The sequence below is a fragment of the Tamandua tetradactyla genome, chromosome 5 (assembly GCF_023851605.1).
Source record: "Tamandua tetradactyla isolate mTamTet1 chromosome 5, mTamTet1.pri, whole genome shotgun sequence".
NCBI classification, from domain to species: domain Eukaryota; kingdom Metazoa; phylum Chordata; class Mammalia; order Pilosa; family Myrmecophagidae; genus Tamandua; species Tamandua tetradactyla.
The window spans coordinates 107,821,429-107,838,940 of record NC_135331.1 but is presented as its reverse complement, the minus strand read 5'-3'; the positions used below and the strand labels follow the sequence as shown (position 1 = coordinate 107,838,940).

Below are 17,512 nucleotides of genomic sequence, written 5' to 3'. Positions count from 1 at the left end.
CTATATCAATTGCCATAAAGTCAGTCTGAGAAATTATCACCACACTCATTTTCTATACCACCAATTTCTCGGCTTTACATATCACCCTGCACAGTGCTATCCAGTAGCTTTATGAAAGAATATTTTGATCAAAGAATATTTTGATCATATAATTTCCTAACCCTCTAAAACATTAATGGAGCCACTTTCCCATATTAAATGGGGACAAATCTTCTTAGACTTCTTTACAAATTTTTCTACAATCTTCAACAGCCTATCAATGTGACTTCAATATACCTTGTGATGTATTGATTTTTCTGTTTCTGCTCTTTCATCCTAGTATGCCAAACTTTTTTTCTTCCTAATCAAATCACACATTATTTAAAGCCATTGAAAATGTCACCCAAATTGTTTTACCCAGACCATATCAACTCACAGTTTAATGCACATATTAAAGTTCACTACCAGGTAATATTATTTATTTATTTGTAATTGTACTTCCCACAATAATATTACGACTCCCAGAAGAAAGACATGATGTCCTTTTCTTTGTATTCCCTAAGAATGTTGGCCATGACAGTACTTATTCCCTCAAAATTTACAACTATGTAACTGGTATTAGGCTAGGCTTTGGAAATACAGTAATGATCAAGACAGGCAATACTTACCTTCTCAAATATATGTTCACTGATAATAACTATCACTAGAACACTTGAGTTGCTTTCATTTTGACATCATTTGTGTAAGAAAGGAATAGGTGATATTTACAAGTATGTTGTCTCCAAGAAAGAAAAATAAAACATTCACACTAAATAATAGACTATTATAAAATTATAAATGAATTGTTTTGCACTAGAAAAAAGAATAAAATATACTAAGTAATTCTCTTTATAAAAAGTTAGTCAGAGATTTTGTGAATGTAAGTACTTGAAAAATTAAATTAATAGTCTAGGAAAAAGATGGTGATCATAATTATAGCAGTGAAAGAAAGTAGAAAAGCAAACAGGAGTGACCTATATTTGGATGCAGCTGTGAGTAAAGCCATCTAGGATGACTTCTAAATTCCAAATATGTTTAGCCAGTGTTGAGTGAACTGAAATAAGAAGCAAAAGAGGATTAAAACAATGTCTGTGCATTGGGTACTTGGAATTGCTTTATAATACTACAAAGAGAATATGGTATTCAGCATTAGGAAACACGGCAGTTTGCCACATAGTTGCAGGTGGGATACTGAGTCTTAAAGGTTGATGTGAGAAATTTTGAGACTCTTTCCTAGTAGGTTTCAGACAGCTATTTGGTAATGGAGGTTAATCTTTGGTTTGACATCTTTTGACCCAACGTTTTCTCTAGGTAATGAATTTATTCCTTCCTTTATGGCTTGGTAACAACTAAGCATAGAAGAAAATGCATCCATTACTCTTCCCTCCTGCATGGATAAAGGCACAACATCTTCAGCCAATGCCTGCTATTCCTGCTGAACTCGAAGCCCACAGCTTTGGGTTACGAATTATAGGTAGCACCTAAAACAGTTGTTCCTGTTACTCTTCTTGTATTTCCTGACCACAAAACTGTTACTGAGAAAGACAGGAATGCAAACTGTTTATGTGCGAACCTGCAAACTGCCTACTTTATGTACATGACCTTGAGTGCGCTGTTAGCACCTCAAAGGCGTCTGCACTGCAAACTTAAACTTTGAACTTTTCAATCTGCTCTTTAAATTCTGAACTGCCACAATTCCAGGTGATCTTGTTGGAATGGAGGCGCCCCTTTTTTCAGCCACCCCTGGACATTCCAATCCTTCTACTAACTCCTCCCTCCTGGAAAATACTGCCCAGGTGTTCAAGCAGACATTTAATGTTCTCACCAAATGGCAGTAATGACAGAAAAACGCTGCTTTTCACAATGGAAAAGGTGTGGGATTTTCTCAGCGCAGTTCTGGAGGTAGATAGTGAAGTTCAAGAAAAATCCACGTAGCCAATGACAGCGCTGAGAGCATAAAGTCGGGTGACGTCGCCAGTACGTGGCGGGGTGGGGACTTCCAATCACCTTAGGAAAGCCGGACCCAGCGGGTCTCTGGCTTACAATCCCCGCAGGAGAGCCAGACCTGGGCTCTGGGCTCTGGCCCTGCAACACTAAGATCTGGGCTCCGGAGCCAAGGTAAGCATTAGAGCAGGTTGGAGGGTTATAAATGACCAGGGCAATGCCATAGATGTGGGGTGGAGACAGGAGAAAGATGGACTGTTTTACCAATGCTCCCGCCAAAGCCACCACCACCAAAGATTTTTCAACATGCCGCCCTACGTTTATCCTATGGAAACTCCTTACCTACCTTAAAAGATATTCTATTTACACAAGACTCTCTGAGCCCTAGCAGAAGTGTGAAACTTCTGAATCTGGCCTTTCATGAAGCCAAATTAAGAACTTTAACTTACAGTCAATGTTTATTAGAAACTGTATATAACAATTACAATTGTGGTTATTGACTTTTCTGGACTTTTTGTCATCTATTAGCTCCCATGAAAAGCCACAAAGAAAAGATAAAGGCATGATCCCAAATCCATGCAGTCAATGCTCACTATAGAAATTATCTTCTAAAGAATGGTATGGGTTGGAGTCCTAGATAGGGAGTTCGGAGTCTTGAAAAAATGCTGAGATTTTCTAGGAAAGAAGCCCACCTCTGTGTTAGATTTTGAAGGAAATATCAGATACTAAAACACAGTTTGCTCTCAGAAGGAAATTATGGCCTTACTGGTGAGATCAAATAAGTACAGTAAAATATTAAAGAACAATACTAAACAATTTAATGAAGTATTAGTACGTGACAGAGGTTATAGATACTGCCTATAAGGTATTCTTCACATCTTTATTTAAAATATTCTTTGCTTCCCTGCCCCAGGATTATGAAACCATCCTTCATGCTTCTCCTATAAACAACTAGGAGAACCACATCATTTTGGTCTTAGAACACCTGCAAGAAAGTGCACAGTCCAATAGTAAGTAGCAGGGGAAAAAATGCAATTTTTCAATTGTGTATAAGTATGGTTTAAATATATAAAAAATAAGCATAAAAATGAAAAGAAGTATTTTTCTTTGAACATATTTTCATCTAAAGCATTATTTATTGATGCAACAAAGATGATTAGGGTTGGTTGAGTGGGGATAGGAAGAGAAAAGTGGCAGAGGGGAGTAAGTGGCATTATGGTGGATTGAATTAGGGAATTTTGGGTCATCTAATGCAAACATATTGAGTGTATAAAAATTTCAATCTTGTGTGTTGTTAGATCATTTTCCTAGGTTTAGCTAGAGAGTCTCTGATTAACCAGGCCTTGAACACTTGAATCTCTGATTATACTTTTTTTTTTGTATAAAATCTAGTAGGAAAAATGAGTCTTATAAACATGCCTAAAATTAGCAGTTGAATTAACAACATGCATTTATGGGAAGATCTTATAAGGTCAGCAAAATATGAGGTGTTGCAGAGGAAAATAATAAAAATATTAATATTTCTATTTATTATTATGTGATAAGCATTGTATTAACTGTTTCATTTAAATTATGCTTTCCATTTTCAAAGTCAACCTATGATGTGATAATTCATATTTAACAGAGGAGAAAACTGAAGCTCAGAGAGGATTTCTTAGATCTGACAGTTTCCAAAGACTGTGCTCCTAATCAATAAGTTGTAAATAATTGGTAACTGGGAAGAAAAAGTCACAGAAAGCTGAGCCATGAGAGTTTAACTAAAAAGCTGGATCCTCATGACAATCACAGAAATTAAGCAGCCTTGGGCGTCAGTGTAGAAATTCTAGGCCAAGAAGCTGCATGCAGATTCAGGTATGCCTAAGAGGGGAAGGCTGGTAAGGTAATGGAGGGCATACTTAACGTGTTCATATTTAAAAACTATGTGTGGGAAACAATGCCAACAATGTAAGACAATTAGCAATAATATTTGAAGTTATTGGTATGAAAAATCCTGTTTCAGAGCCTGGTTAACTTACATTTACTTGCTTGATCAAAATTTGCCCTAATAGGGAACAGGTTTACTATATATATATATAATACTGTAACTTTCTCTCTACCTTCCTTCTTCCTACAGATAAAGGAGATACATCATCAAAAACAAAAGTAAGCAATGACTTAAATTTATTTGAATAATGACATTTTGTCATACCAATACAGTTTTTTCTTACCAATAGTAAAATGATATATTTAATAATTTATCCATAATTTTTTAGCTTTTTTAAATTTATTAATTAAAAAATAAACAAAATAAAACAACATACATAATCAGTAATTCACAATATCCATGATTTTTAAAACTCCAGTGACAAATTTTCATTGGGAAATGATTACAAGGTAATTTTACTCTTTTAAAGTTAAAGTAAGATATTTACTATTATTCTAAAATATTTTAATATCTGATGTCTAAATGAAGTTTTTATATTTCATTCTAAAATAATTATAATTTATTCCTATATTTGTGATGTTTTGAAACAATTTTGCTACACCTTTTTGTTTGGACTCTATTCTCAAAAAGGTAACAATTGCAAGCTTTAAGATCTTTTGGACTTCAATTTATTTGGCATTGACATGTACTATAATGACCTTTAATAGAAAAATGAAAAAGTAGGTCTGTGTATATGTTTATATACACTTCCTTATTAAGATTTTTATTGCTATTAACACATATGGTTATATATTAATACAAGGATTATGGAAATGAGAACAGAGTGTCTCCATTGAGTTGCAACAATGATCACTTTTTCCCAGTTGAAACTGTCTCTTTCAATGTGCATTATCTTTAAATTCATAATTGGATGCCCAGGCTAATTTCTGACATTACTTTAGAATTTACATTGGCATAGGTTAACTTTTCTGAGACTCATTTCTTTATCAGTAAAATATAGTCATACCTGCCAAGGAGAAATGTTGTGGCAGTGTAATTATACATGTAATTATACATATTTTACCATACACCAACAATAAATGCTCATGAAAGGGAGAAGAATTTCATTAAGGATGAAGGGAATACATCAAACAGGCATTGTCTACTACTTGCAAATCAATGAGGCCTAAGAAGGACCTCAAATAAATTGTTTGGCATTTTCTTTCCCTCCAGGAAATTGGAGATTCCAATTACATTCAAAAAACAAATCAAGACATCTTCCTTTAACTTACAAAGTAAGCAATTTGTATGACTAATGGAAGGAAGAGGAATGCTTTCTAAGTGGTCTTGTTGCTTATCTAAAGGAGTTAGAATTTTTTGACACATTAAAGAAAAGGATGACATTGGCAACCAAATGCTGAGTGTCTTTTAAAAAATGATGAAACTATTAAATAAAAGAACCTTTGTGCCAAATTAAGGGTGGGCAAACTTGAACAGTCTTTACATTTTCAAAACATTAATTGTATTTGCATCTTTTCCATGATTTGAAAATATAGGTAAGGAAGAAAATAAACAAATTTTAATCTCTTCATTAGAGAATAACCACCAATAAAATGTTTGTACATTTATTTCTGTATAATCACAACCCTGGAATCTTGATTAGAGTCTAGTGTAAATAAAAGGACAACTGGTCCTACTCTTCATGGGGAGTAGCAAACAGAATCAATCAAGGTTCTCCAGAGAAACAGAGCCAACTGGATGTATATATGTGTGTGTGTGTGTGTGTATGCATATATATATATACATGTATGTGTGTGTACCTATATGTATTATGTAATATATATAAAAAATAAAGAGTTGGCTCACATGACTATAAGGGGTGGGATAAGGGTGATGGTAAAGTACTTAGTTCTAATTCCATAGAGGAAACTAGCTAGCTGGAAGTTCCTGCAAAAGCCCATGCTCAAATTGACACAGAAATTCTCCTTCTACTTCTGAAACCTTCAATTCTGGCTTTAAGACTTCCAACTGATTGCGTGAGGAGATCACCCAAATTGCTGGGAGCAATCTCCTTTCTTGTTTGTAGAAGCAATCAACTGATTGTGGATGCAATCAACTGATTATAGATGCAAATCTCTTCTACAAAATACCTTCACTATAACAAGTAGATCAGTGTTTGGCCAATCAAATGGACATCTTAACCTAGCCAAGTTGACACATGAAATTAACTGTCACACAAACTAAGAGAATGGTACACACTGAAAATAAACTCTTCAAAAAATTGAGGAAAACAATGAATAACAGTACTATCACTGACTATGGAGGAATCCATTTTTTCACATTTTCTTTTTCATGTCTATGGGAGTGATGGAACTAGGTGAAAATGAATCCAGCATGTCTTTGGTCTATATAGTTGCAACTCAAGGGCATCAATCAAGTTCTTTAGTTTGTTCTTTACCATCTCTATTAGAAACATGGATGGCTCTAATATGATTCTACTGGCACCATAAGACAGTTCTTCTCTTGGTACATTATTAATGAACTTGGCAATCAGTTTCTTTGGAATAGCCAAGATTATTACATTGTTTTTCCCCTGTTAGTCAGAGTCCATGTACTAAATGTTTCAATGCAGTCCTTTGTTCCCTTTTACCTGCTTCCCAGCAATGGCTTTACTCCAAGTGGTGATGTTTCTGGCTGCTGTGCTGTTTACATCTTTACCTGCCAATGGAAAGGTAAGGTGAAGGTAAAAAATCTTTCACCACTGACAGGCACTCTGTGGATTGCCAGGTGTTTTAGTTTCCTAGGCTGCTTTAAGCAAATACCATGAAATGGTTTGGTTTAAACAATGGTAACTTATTTGCTTACAATTAGAATCCAGGGTAGTGTACAAATCAAGACATTATCAAAACAATGCTTTCTTCCCAAAGGCCTTGACTCCTGCGCCATGTGGCAAGGCATGTGGTGGCATCTGCTGGTCTCTCCTTCTCCTCTGGGTTCTGTTGATTTCAGCTTCTTGCTTCCATGTTATTCTCTATTTATCTTGCTTCTGTTTCCTGAATGAGTTGGGTCAAGCCTTAACTGAAACAGCATCATCAAAAGGTCCTACTAACAATGGGTTCATACCCACAGGAATGGACTAAATCTAAGAATATGTTTTTTCTGAGGTACAGACAGCTCCAACCATTGCCAAGCTACTAGAAATATCTTCAAGAGTGGAAGGGGCAAGAGTGTCTGATACATCACAAAGTACTCATTAGCACTCACTACACTTAACATGATTATCTAGATGAAAATCTAAGGCTGTGCTATCCAAATACAATAGTTAATAGCAGTGTGTGCCTATTGTACAATTGAGAGGTACTTAACTGCAAATCAAGATGTGCTGTAAGTATAAAATATGCACCAGTTTTCTTAAAAAACAAACAAAAAAACCCAATGATAAAATAACTCATTAATATGTACATGATGAAATGAAATCACATTTTGAATATTTAGTTAAATAATGTGTTAGGTTCTTGGTAACAAATTACCAAAAACTTGATGGCTTAAAACAACGGAAATTCATTCTTTCATATTTTGGAGGCCAGAAGTTTGAAATCAAGGTGTCTGCAGAGCTATGCTTATGCTGAAGGCTCCAGGGTGGGTATCCATTCCATACCTCTCTCTTAGCTTCTGGTGGGTACTGGCGGTACTTAGTGCTCTTGGCTTGTGACCACATCTTTCCAATCTCTGCTTCTGTCTTCACATGATTTTCTCCTCTTTGTATATCTTTCCTATGTGAGTCTCTTTTAAGAATACTTGTCATTGGATTTAGGGTCAACACAGATAATCTACTATGTTCTCTCTTGATTACATCTACAAAGAACTTTTTCCGAATAAGGCCACATTCACAGACTCTGAGGTTTAGGTTGTGGACATATCACCTTTTATTTTGGGGATGGAGAAGCATCATTCAACCCACTACAAATAAATTGTATTATTAAAATTAATACCACATATTTCTCTGTTTTTAATGTGATCACCAAAAAGTTAAATTATGCATGATGCATGAATTACATTTCAATTGAACGGCACAGGTCTAGAGATTTGAAAAACTGATAGCACTACTCCTGCCCCAAGATCTCTTCTGATTTCTTCTATTTAATCCATTCAATATGATCATATAGAAAATTAGCAATATATTTATACAATGCTTAAGTTAACACAATTTCTACACTACAATGTATGCGTAGAATTTAATTTTTATAGTTATTGTGTGAGACTAAATGTATGTCAACAAAAAAACTTAACTGTATTAGGGTTTTGTTTTTTTATTCTTATCGAGGACTTAAAATTAGTACGTGCAAGAGCCAGATCTTGAATTCAGATGCTCTATTTTTAATATGCTATTTTACTTTAATAATCCCAGCAATAGAGCCAATCATCCACTTCAACTGTGGAGTGTGTATGTACCTATGGAAAGTGTTTATCTCCTGATCAGAAAGCCTCTGAATTAGAGGAGTTTCGGTTATTGTTTCCCATACCCCTCTTTAGCTTTAGGCTTTCCAACCAGAGAATTCTGACACTGGGTTCAAAGCTTATTTGGCATTCAGAAATACAGTCAGTATGTTACTGAAATCAGATAATCTGGAAACAATTTTATCAACCCTTCACCTCAGGCTTCATTCAGATAGTCTGCTCTCTTTCCAAGTTTTTCCCCCAAATCAGATTTTCTGTCATACTCCTTTGAAGTACCCTGTTATCTATCTCATCCATCACCTGTTCTTCATTTATAAAATTATTTTTAAATGGGGTATTATTCAGTCTTCATCACCACTAAATGTGTCCTGATCAGATGCCCTACATACACTCTGCCCACAATGATTTTCTTTCCCTTCTCACAATGCCTGGAACACTCCTACTTCAAAATGTCAATCCAGATTTTTCATTTGTGAAGCTTGTCCTGACCTCAGGCAAGAAGAATCTATCCCTCCTTCCTCTATATCTAGTAGACTCCTCCTATAATTGTACTCATCAATTGGAATTATAAGTATTTATTCATGCCATAATTGCCTATCAAATATTTTGGATATTTCCTATCATCTGATAAAAGCTTTTTTTTTCTTTTGATAAAAGCTTTCTGATACTTGTAAAATACAATAAATACATCTCCTCAGAATTTTTATCCATAATTTTAGATGGAGCAAGAAGCAGGAGATATTTAATTCTCCTCTGAAGAGAATCGACATTTTATGTGTTTTATATTAAATCTTTAAGCGGATTTTAGAGTTCAGTAGGAAATATCCAGGCAGTTATTTTACATCGTCATGTGAAGCAGAGACTAGCCTCTACTGATAATCAAATGTGCATCCCTTCCAATGAAGTTAGGAGGGTACCAGATCCTGTACATGCAATAGCACTCACTAGCTGACCCTGTACTTAGGAACATACAGGCAGGCAAGAGAAATGAACAATTAAGTAGATAATGGCCTTATGGAAACTCAGTATGGAAAGGGGAGCTTGGCAACTTGTTCCAAGGTGTCGGGGAAAATCCAGAAGGACAGTGTCCCTTAGTTTAGATTTACATTAATGTTTAAAACTTTGAACCCCCATATAACATCATTTTCTTGTGTAGATTTAGATAAGCAAATTGCTGATATTTGGTAATTGACACCCCCACCCCCTTTATGGCCTAGAATTGCCCCCACATGCACACACACAAACCAAAACAAACAGCAATTGATTTAATAACTTGTCGGTTATACTTCTGTTAATAATAAGATCAAAGTCAGTAATAGTCCAGTGACTGGATATTTTGCTCCCTCCACATTGCATTGGTGATTTTTATAATATATAAAACTACCCATTACCTGCAATTTTCAGGTATGTTAAAAATATTTCTAATTTTATTTCCCTTTAGGACCCAGCTTTTGCTAGTTTGCTAACCACCCAAACTCAGGTCCAAAAGGAGATTGTAAATAAACACAATGAACTTAGGAGAGGAGTTTCTCCACCTGCCAGCAACATGTTAAAGATGGTAAGATGCAGTAATATAATGAAAGTGGTATGAACATGAGCTCTGAACTTGCAGGCAGCTGGCAACTAACATATCTTAAGAACTTAGTAGTTTACAATATCTCCCTCTAATTTGCTATTTTATTTGCGCTGTTATGTGAGCAGAACAGTATTTCTTATTTTTACTTTATAAATGGGTAAGTAAATTATCAAGGTTATAGAACTATTAAATTGGGGAGACAGAATCAGAAGCCAAATCTTGGATGCGCATTATAAAGCCGTTTCATTTTTCTATTCGCTGTCCTAGCATAGGCTTAAAAAAATACCCTTTCCGTTTAGAATCAGTGCCATTTGGGATAAACAGCCTACTGCCTTAGGCATAGTCACTTTGAGCCAGGTACCTCCCATATTTGTGTAGTGGGCTACAAAAGGAGCTGGGAATTACCTAGGCCAGTTCATTACTATTGGGAATATAATTAGAATATACCACATTTACCATTATTTAAAGTAAAATAATTACTTTTAAAAAACATTAGATGTGGCTGCCGTGCTATCATAAATACTCCAAATATTATGTGCCTTAAAATTTTTAACTGCAGACATACTACCTAGATACTTCTTTTTGAATGGAAACTGGCACAAGGCAGGAAAAAACACCAGAAAAAATTTTTTTAAACAAGCAAAAATCATGTTTCAATGCTAGTGATAATTAGATGATATTTATACATAAGTTTTAAAATATTGCAAATCAATCTACTCATCTGATTATAAGGCATATGCTTCTTTGTGTTTGAGCTATTAAATATATATACATATATATCTTTTATTTTTTTATGACATTTAGGAATGGAGCAGAGAAGCAACAGCAAATGCCCAAAAGTGGGCAAACAAGTGCACTTTAGAACACAGTAAAATAGATGACCGAAAAACCAGTATGTAAATTACTAAATATTTCTTGAATAAATGAATCAATAATGTAATAATAGACTGTTTTATGATGTTGCATAGTTCTCAAATATTTGTTGATTATATTGCTGTCATTATAAAATCAATGTATCTGTATATAGAGAAAAATTATAAGAAGTACCATTTTGTGCTTTTTGATTATTTACAGTTTACAAATAATTTCTCACATAGCATCTCATCTGTTCCTTGTAATCAGCCCATGAGTATAGCAGGTCATATATTAACATTTTTCTAATTCTAAATATTAGAAAACCAGGACTTGGGAGGAAAATGGCTTATGCATGAACATGCCTAGAAAATTCATGTCGTATATTTGAAATTTGAAACTGCACCAAGCTTTCTGACTTTAAGCCAATGCCCTTTTGAGATATTATGTAGCCTTTCTTTTGTTGTGAAATATGTTTACTTTTGGTACTCATAAAATATGTTGAATTATGTTAAAATGTACCTGAATTTTGTTCTAAAAATATTAAACACATTTTAATCAGAATGACCATTTTTAGCTATGTTTATTTTTTATTACTTTCTTTTTAATTTCTTACATCAGTCAAATATTTTGTATGTATGTGTTCATATAACACGTACAATATTAGACTAAAAAATATAAAAGACACAACCTCTACTATTCAAATAATATGTTACTTTTATTTTCAAAAATTATATACATAAAGGTATGCTTAATGTAAGAATTATAATTTCCCTCTTTTTCAGTAGGCTAACTATTGTATATTTGGAGGTATAATTTAAAGGAATTATGGAAGAGTGATGATTACATAGAAGACTGAAATTAATGGTCTGAAAAGACCAAAGTCTACCATTTAGATTCTTAGTTTCTTTTTTATCTCTATTAAAAGAAATACCCAGAGTAGTTTATACTTTCTTTACAAACGATGCCAAATGTAAACATTAATTGCAGGGATTGAACAAATAGAGAAAAGCTTCCACAATAAAAAAATCTCCTTTGATGATTAAGGAAAGACCCATAAAATGGAAAATGCTGAACCTTGTGGTGTCATCTGCCTTTTAGTTATGGTCTTAAAAAATGACTGTAAAGTTTGATATCAAATTTCTTGTAAAAACCATAATCATAAAAATTTATTCAGATTCCTGTAAGTACAAAAATCTCTGATGAGAATGCACAAGAGCAGGAGGGAAAATATAAGAATTGGTCTCTGCTGTCAGCAAGCTTAAATACAAAGCTGCAGGCACACAAGGCATACACACATGAGAAATTTATCATGTAAAACAATGTATCTTTAAAGGCCAGGGGAGAGAGAGAGATTTTTAAAGAGGACCTCTCAAACTACTCAAAGCTTTCCAAGCTGGGTCCAGCCTATTGCATCAATCCATTAGGGACATCTGGCACATTTCAGCTGAATAGCTGTGAAGGAACTGAGACAACCTCCATATATACTAATCAATAGTTAGCGACTATGGGCACTGTGTTTGAAGAGTAGCTACTCTTCTTTGTACTTACATAGTCTTTTGTCATTGAATGCTTTATAGCATTGCATTCCTCATGAATGATCTGTTCCTTCTTAGGAACAAAATGTGGTGAGAATCTTTATATGTCATCTGACCCTACTTCCTGGTCAACTGCAATCCAAAGCTGGTATGATGAGGATCAGAATTTTATCCATGGTGTAGGGCCAAAAAGTCCCAATGCCGTTGTTGGACATTATACTCAGGTAAGGGGAATAAATGAAATCAGCTCTATCTTAAATACCCTGATATAGAAACCTCCAAATTTGGACTGATTCCAATATTCAATTTGGGAGAACAGCCTGAGTAGTTATAGTCTTTACATTTGACTGGTATTTCTTCTATAAGCTGTCATATTTGTATCTGTGGCCTGCAAAACTCCCGATTGAGATGCATATTTTGTATTTTTCCAATAGTCTAAATGGATTAAATCATGAATGTACATGAAAAATTAGTACTTTAAACATTTGTGACTTAGCTTCAATAATTTACCTGAATATTTCCCTAACTTATATTGCAACAAACAATAACAGTAACATTTTTTTCAGATTTTTATCTTCTCTAATGTACTCTCATATCTTCACTCACAATGTAGCTTGTTTGGTACTCATCTTTCCAAATTGGATGTGGAATTGCCTACTGTCCCAATCAAGAATTTTTAAAATACTACTATGTTTGCCAATATTGTCCTGCGTAAGTATACACTATAGAGTTTAATGTCAATAATGACATCTGTGATTAAAATTTAAAACTTCTCATGCCAAAAACAAGCCAGAATAAAAGGTATATTTCAGTAAAAGGGAAGGATAAATTTTCAGAGATGATTTCTAAATTCAAGATACATTCAACTTCTCAGAAAGAACACTAACTTAGTTCCAAGATTAAATGCTGAAGCTTTCTTTCTTGTCCAAAATATTTTGTCTTCCCTCTAAAATGAATTTCCCTAGACTTAGGGTTACTCCATGAGCATATATAGTATGCAATTCTCTAGATTTGATATTATCAGTTCTTGCTAAGTTCACACACTCAAATGTGGAGGCTTGATGCTTAGTCTAGTATGCCTAATGTAGCAAATGGGGGAACATATACTGTGGTGATTCCAGTCCTTTCTGCCCAAATATGCCTACTCCTACTTATTTAAGATGCCTTACATATTGACATTTATTATTAATTATTTTTGGCCTTGAAGACTTTTCAGGAGAATCAATATATTTCAAATAGCCCAGAGAAAGGTGGCATCCTATGTCTTGCTTTTCAAAAATTTTCACAGTAAACTTCATAATGAATCACCTCTTTAAATCTTGATTTATATCTGGAAATATACCCTCACTTGAGCAATATGTTTAAAGTTATCCATAAAAAATTATATGGATACATTGAAGATTATATATATATATATATATATATATATATATATATTTACATGTTATAGCCATATAATTTGTAATGTTTTAAAGTCCTTAACATCGTAGGCAGGGGAACCCTCAAATCCAGGCTTCCTACATGACTTACTTTGTGGTTGTAGATAATCCAGAGCATATGTGTCCATACGCTTGAGAAGTATAACATTCAAAGTCATTTTGAAGCAATAATCTGTTGTGGTTACATAGAGAGAAGTGAAAGGTTCTTAGAGAATGCACACAATCTTAGTGCCTGGCTGTGAGAGGGGGACATCTATGCCAGGTATATGGAATGAGACTTGGACTGAGTAATGAGGGAAAGCAAGAGGGAGGTAACATTCAAAGTATTTTTATATCTACTTCACAGTATATTCAAGGCCCACACACATACAGTTATATTCTGTATACAGAGACTGAATTCAGATGCATTGCATTGGCCCATTTGGCACCTATTGAGATTTGGGCTCCCTCTCATTTTATGATGAAAATGGCCAAGAGGATAATAATTTATCATCAGTGAAGTACAAGCTGATCACTGTAAGACCAACACATTCTGGAAATTAGTGTTTATCAAACTTTTTTTAAAATCAACTTTCCCTTTTGGTAAACAATATAACTCCCACAAAACATCTCTAGAAACTCACAAAGCTTCTTAAACTCTCACCCTAAATACACCACCCACACTTGAAAACCACCACTGCAGTCTAAAAGCAATAAACATATTATCATGGAGCTGTACCTTTATGAATTCATATTATAAACTTTATGGTATTTTTTCATCTTTTAAACATAAACCTTATTGTAATATTGAGTATTATATTTCCATACTATGACCCCCTTCCTCCCAGGGGCTTCTCCTGTCTCCCTAAAGGGTGTGTTCTATCCCTAGCCGTCACCTTGGGGGTGCACAGTCTTAGCAATTATATTGAGTCTATTGGGAGATGGAAAAAATATTGCCATATTGAAATGTATTCTGAAAGCTTTATACCCTACTTCCCCCATTTAAGTTGCTCAGACTATGATATTGTGGTCAAAGAAGTGGGTCAATATCTATAGAACTTTCTTATTTTGGATTATCTAAATTACACATTGGGAATTTTAATTTTTTCAGTTTTTTACATAATTAAAAGTATTAAAATATATGTATATTTGGTGACTGATGCTAATTTGGTATATAAGCTAAATAGCAAAATGTAAAGTATTTGACATTTTAATATCAAATTTTAGGGGTAATATTGTGACTAAAAAGCATATCCCTTATGAAGAAGGAACACCCTGTGCTCGTTGCCCCAATCACTGTGAAAATGGCCTATGCAGTAAGTTTGAATTGATAACTTTCTATTATAATAGACTTTATGTTTCTTTTTTCTTTTAAAGGATTAAGAAATATCCTGAAAGTACACACTTTAAATAACTGCTTTATGCAAATGATGAAAAAGTTACTTAACAAAAGATGTGCTTAAGTAATTATTTTACACACCTCAGTGACCTAAATGTTATTTTTTATGAAAAGTATAATATCGTATGTAACATAATGAAACTGATAAGTTTTTGTGACTAGGCTAAGCCCATTAGTATTAACATAAATACACATATATTTGGTGGAATCATTTATTTCATCAAGGTTAATATAACTATACCTAAGGCAGTAATTTTAAAAATCAAAATATATAACTATAAGGGTGTGAAATTATATTATGACAATATGAGCAGGATGACAATACTAGTTCTTTTGTGCATGATTCATCATGATGAATTCCTCACTTTTTTCCACATAGAGGAATTAAAATCATAGTATTTGCTTTAATAAATGATCTCTTATGGTTGACAGTAGTGTTTGTGCACATTTTTAATGACAAAATCCAACTTATAGTGTTAGCTCACAAAACTTGCAAATAAATTGGCACAAAAAGTAAGAATAAATTAAAGATCATGTATCTCATTTCCAATGTTATCATGAATAGAAGCAAAAATACCATTGGTTTTCTGAAGTGGGATTCCTTATTAGAATCATTATGCACAAAGCAGCTGACTCATTCACTGAGATTTTACCTTTCCCCTGCATCCACATTTAGTTAGTATTCTTTTGAATGAACCATAAGTCACAATTCAAAATATTTATATCATAGCTATAAATCAACTAAAGCAGAAAAACTTACTTAACCTTTGCTAAATGCACAAAGAGCTTGGGTTTAAACCTTTGAGTAATGAACAGCCAAATAAAAAATTTAAATAGAAGAGTGATAAGTTCATAACTGTGATTGTAAAAGCTTTCTGGCAGTAGTATGAAGAAACATTAGATGGAGGCCAAGGAGGTAGCTGTTGAGTTATCTGTGTGTATTGAAGTGCTGCAGAAAAAAAAATAAAGAGGAAGGAGTCCTGGCTGATATCTAATTTGTGGCTTGAATTACTGAGTCATCTGGAGGGCAGTTTCACCAAGATTGAGGAGGAGGAATGCAGGGAGGCCATATCCAAGAACTGTCAGGCTTTTGAGTAGTATGATGACACTAGTTTCAGATTTGTTGAGTTTGGAGTCCCTGCAGAAACATCCAAATAGCAAGACCAAGTGTAAACAGGATTATTCCCCTTGTTTTACCTCTGTATCTTTCCATAAATACAGCTTATCCCATAAGGAAAGTCTGGTAGCATTACACTCTAGAACAGTGCTGTTCATAAGAATTGAGGGAGATGATAGAAATGTTCTCTATCAACACTGTCTTATGAGTAGCTACCACCTGCATGTGACCTTTGAACACTTGGAATGTGGCTAGTGTGACTCAAACTAAATTTTCATTTAATTTAATTTGACTCATTTAAATTTAAATAACCACATGTGGCTAGTAGTTACCATATTGGACTCTGCAGGTATTGAGACTTAATTGCATTCATTTTATTCCATTTGCTGTGGGAGGAAAGTAAGTCAATTCATTTTCAAAACCGTGTCACCAAGTTCAAAATAAAAAAAGACTGGATTAATCAGTGAGCTCAAATAAGATACCTCATAATCTCTCAAGAAGTGAAATGGCTTTCACAGTCACAGTGATGCTAACTTGTTTGTCTCCTATTATTCTCCCTTATCAACTTTTAATTTATGGGTTGTTTTGATGCTATGGAGGAAAGAGATAATGAGATGACTAATCTGTTTTGTTACAGCTAACAGTTGTGAGTATGAAGATTTCCTTAGCAACTGTGCAGAATTGAAGGTTACAGCTGGCTGTAAACATGAATTATTGAAAAAAAGGTGCAAGGCTACCTGCAATTGTGAAAACAAAATTTACTAAAAGGCCCAACACGCATTGTGTGGGTCTAAGTGGACAAGGGCCAAATCATCTGCTTACACTTAATTGACATATACCAAGAAAGAAATTTAGGCATGCTAGTTATAAATTTGATTCCAGAGAGTCACAAATTGTTTTCTCCTAGATCTGATTTTTCTTTATAGAAATCTTTCTGTAGGTTAAAAAATGTAACATAGTCTATGATTACAACTTTGGATTTTGACATGAATTGGGCACTTTAAATTTAATGTACTGAATTAAGTTCAGGATTTTGAAAGTTGTATAACCAAAGAACTTAGAACTCTGGAATCAAATTGAGTTATGTATTTCCTGAAACAAAATGCTCAAAAACTAAAGGCTGAAGCATCTTTGTCACTCCTACTACATGATTCTTCACCTGTATGAAGAATTAATTCAAAGATTTACATCCATGATTGTCTTTATGGCCCTCTCTTTGAACAAATGTAATCAGCTTTTAGAATAAAGAAATTGTCTTAAGCAACTACATGGATGTGATTCTTGTGCAA

General features: G+C 34.0%; 1 protein-coding gene and 1 long non-coding RNA gene across 6 annotated transcripts in view; one reads left to right on the top strand and one right to left on the bottom strand.

The window, feature by feature from the left end:
• Nucleotides 1-1,995: 1,995 nt before the first annotated feature.
• LOC143684763 (cysteine-rich secretory protein 2-like) lies at nt 1,996-17,490 on the top strand. 4 transcript variants are annotated; one of them, XM_077162042.1, is made up of 12 exons: nt 1,996-2,136; nt 2,876-2,972; nt 4,076-4,104; nt 5,099-5,160; nt 6,527-6,597; nt 7,448-7,504; nt 9,765-9,881; nt 10,704-10,791; nt 12,368-12,513; nt 12,903-13,000; nt 14,935-15,023; nt 16,861-17,490. In XM_077162042.1, the coding sequence occupies exons 5-12, from the start codon at nt 6,529-6,531 to the stop codon at nt 16,986-16,988; spliced, it is 792 nt and encodes a 263-aa protein (XP_077018157.1). In that variant the 5' UTR covers nt 1,996-2,136; nt 2,876-2,972; nt 4,076-4,104; nt 5,099-5,160; nt 6,527-6,528; the 3' UTR covers nt 16,989-17,490. The 4 variants fall into 4 exon arrangements, with proteins under 4 accessions (XP_077018157.1, XP_077018156.1, XP_077018159.1 ...); XM_077162041.1 differs by lacking the exon at nt 5,099-5,160 and having other exon boundaries at nt 1,997-2,136; XM_077162044.1 differs by lacking the exon at nt 7,448-7,504 and having other exon boundaries at nt 1,998-2,136.
• Nucleotides 15,244-17,512, bottom strand: part of LOC143684764 (uncharacterized) — a 146,221-nt gene continuing 143,952 nt past the window's right edge. The window contains exon 4 of one of the 2 annotated variants that reach the window (XR_013176152.1): nt 15,244-16,244. This is a non-coding gene — a long non-coding RNA (uncharacterized LOC143684764). The remainder of the gene's footprint in view (nt 16,245-17,512) is intronic. The other variant, XR_013176151.1, reaches the window with a different exon arrangement.

Bases quoted from the DNA above. Each gene is read 5' to 3' on its own strand.
- LOC143684763 (XM_077162042.1), top strand. From the start codon at position 6,529: ATGGCTTTACTCCAAGTGGTGATGTTTCTGGCTGCTGTGCTGTTTACA. The intron at 6,598-7,447 runs GTAAGGTGAAGG...CATATTTTGGAG, and splicing joins CTTTACCTGCCAATGGAAAG to GCCAGAAGTTTGAAATCAAG. The intron at 7,505-9,764 runs GTGGGTATCCAT...ATTTCCCTTTAG, and splicing joins CTTATGCTGAAGGCTCCAGG to GACCCAGCTTTTGCTAGTTT.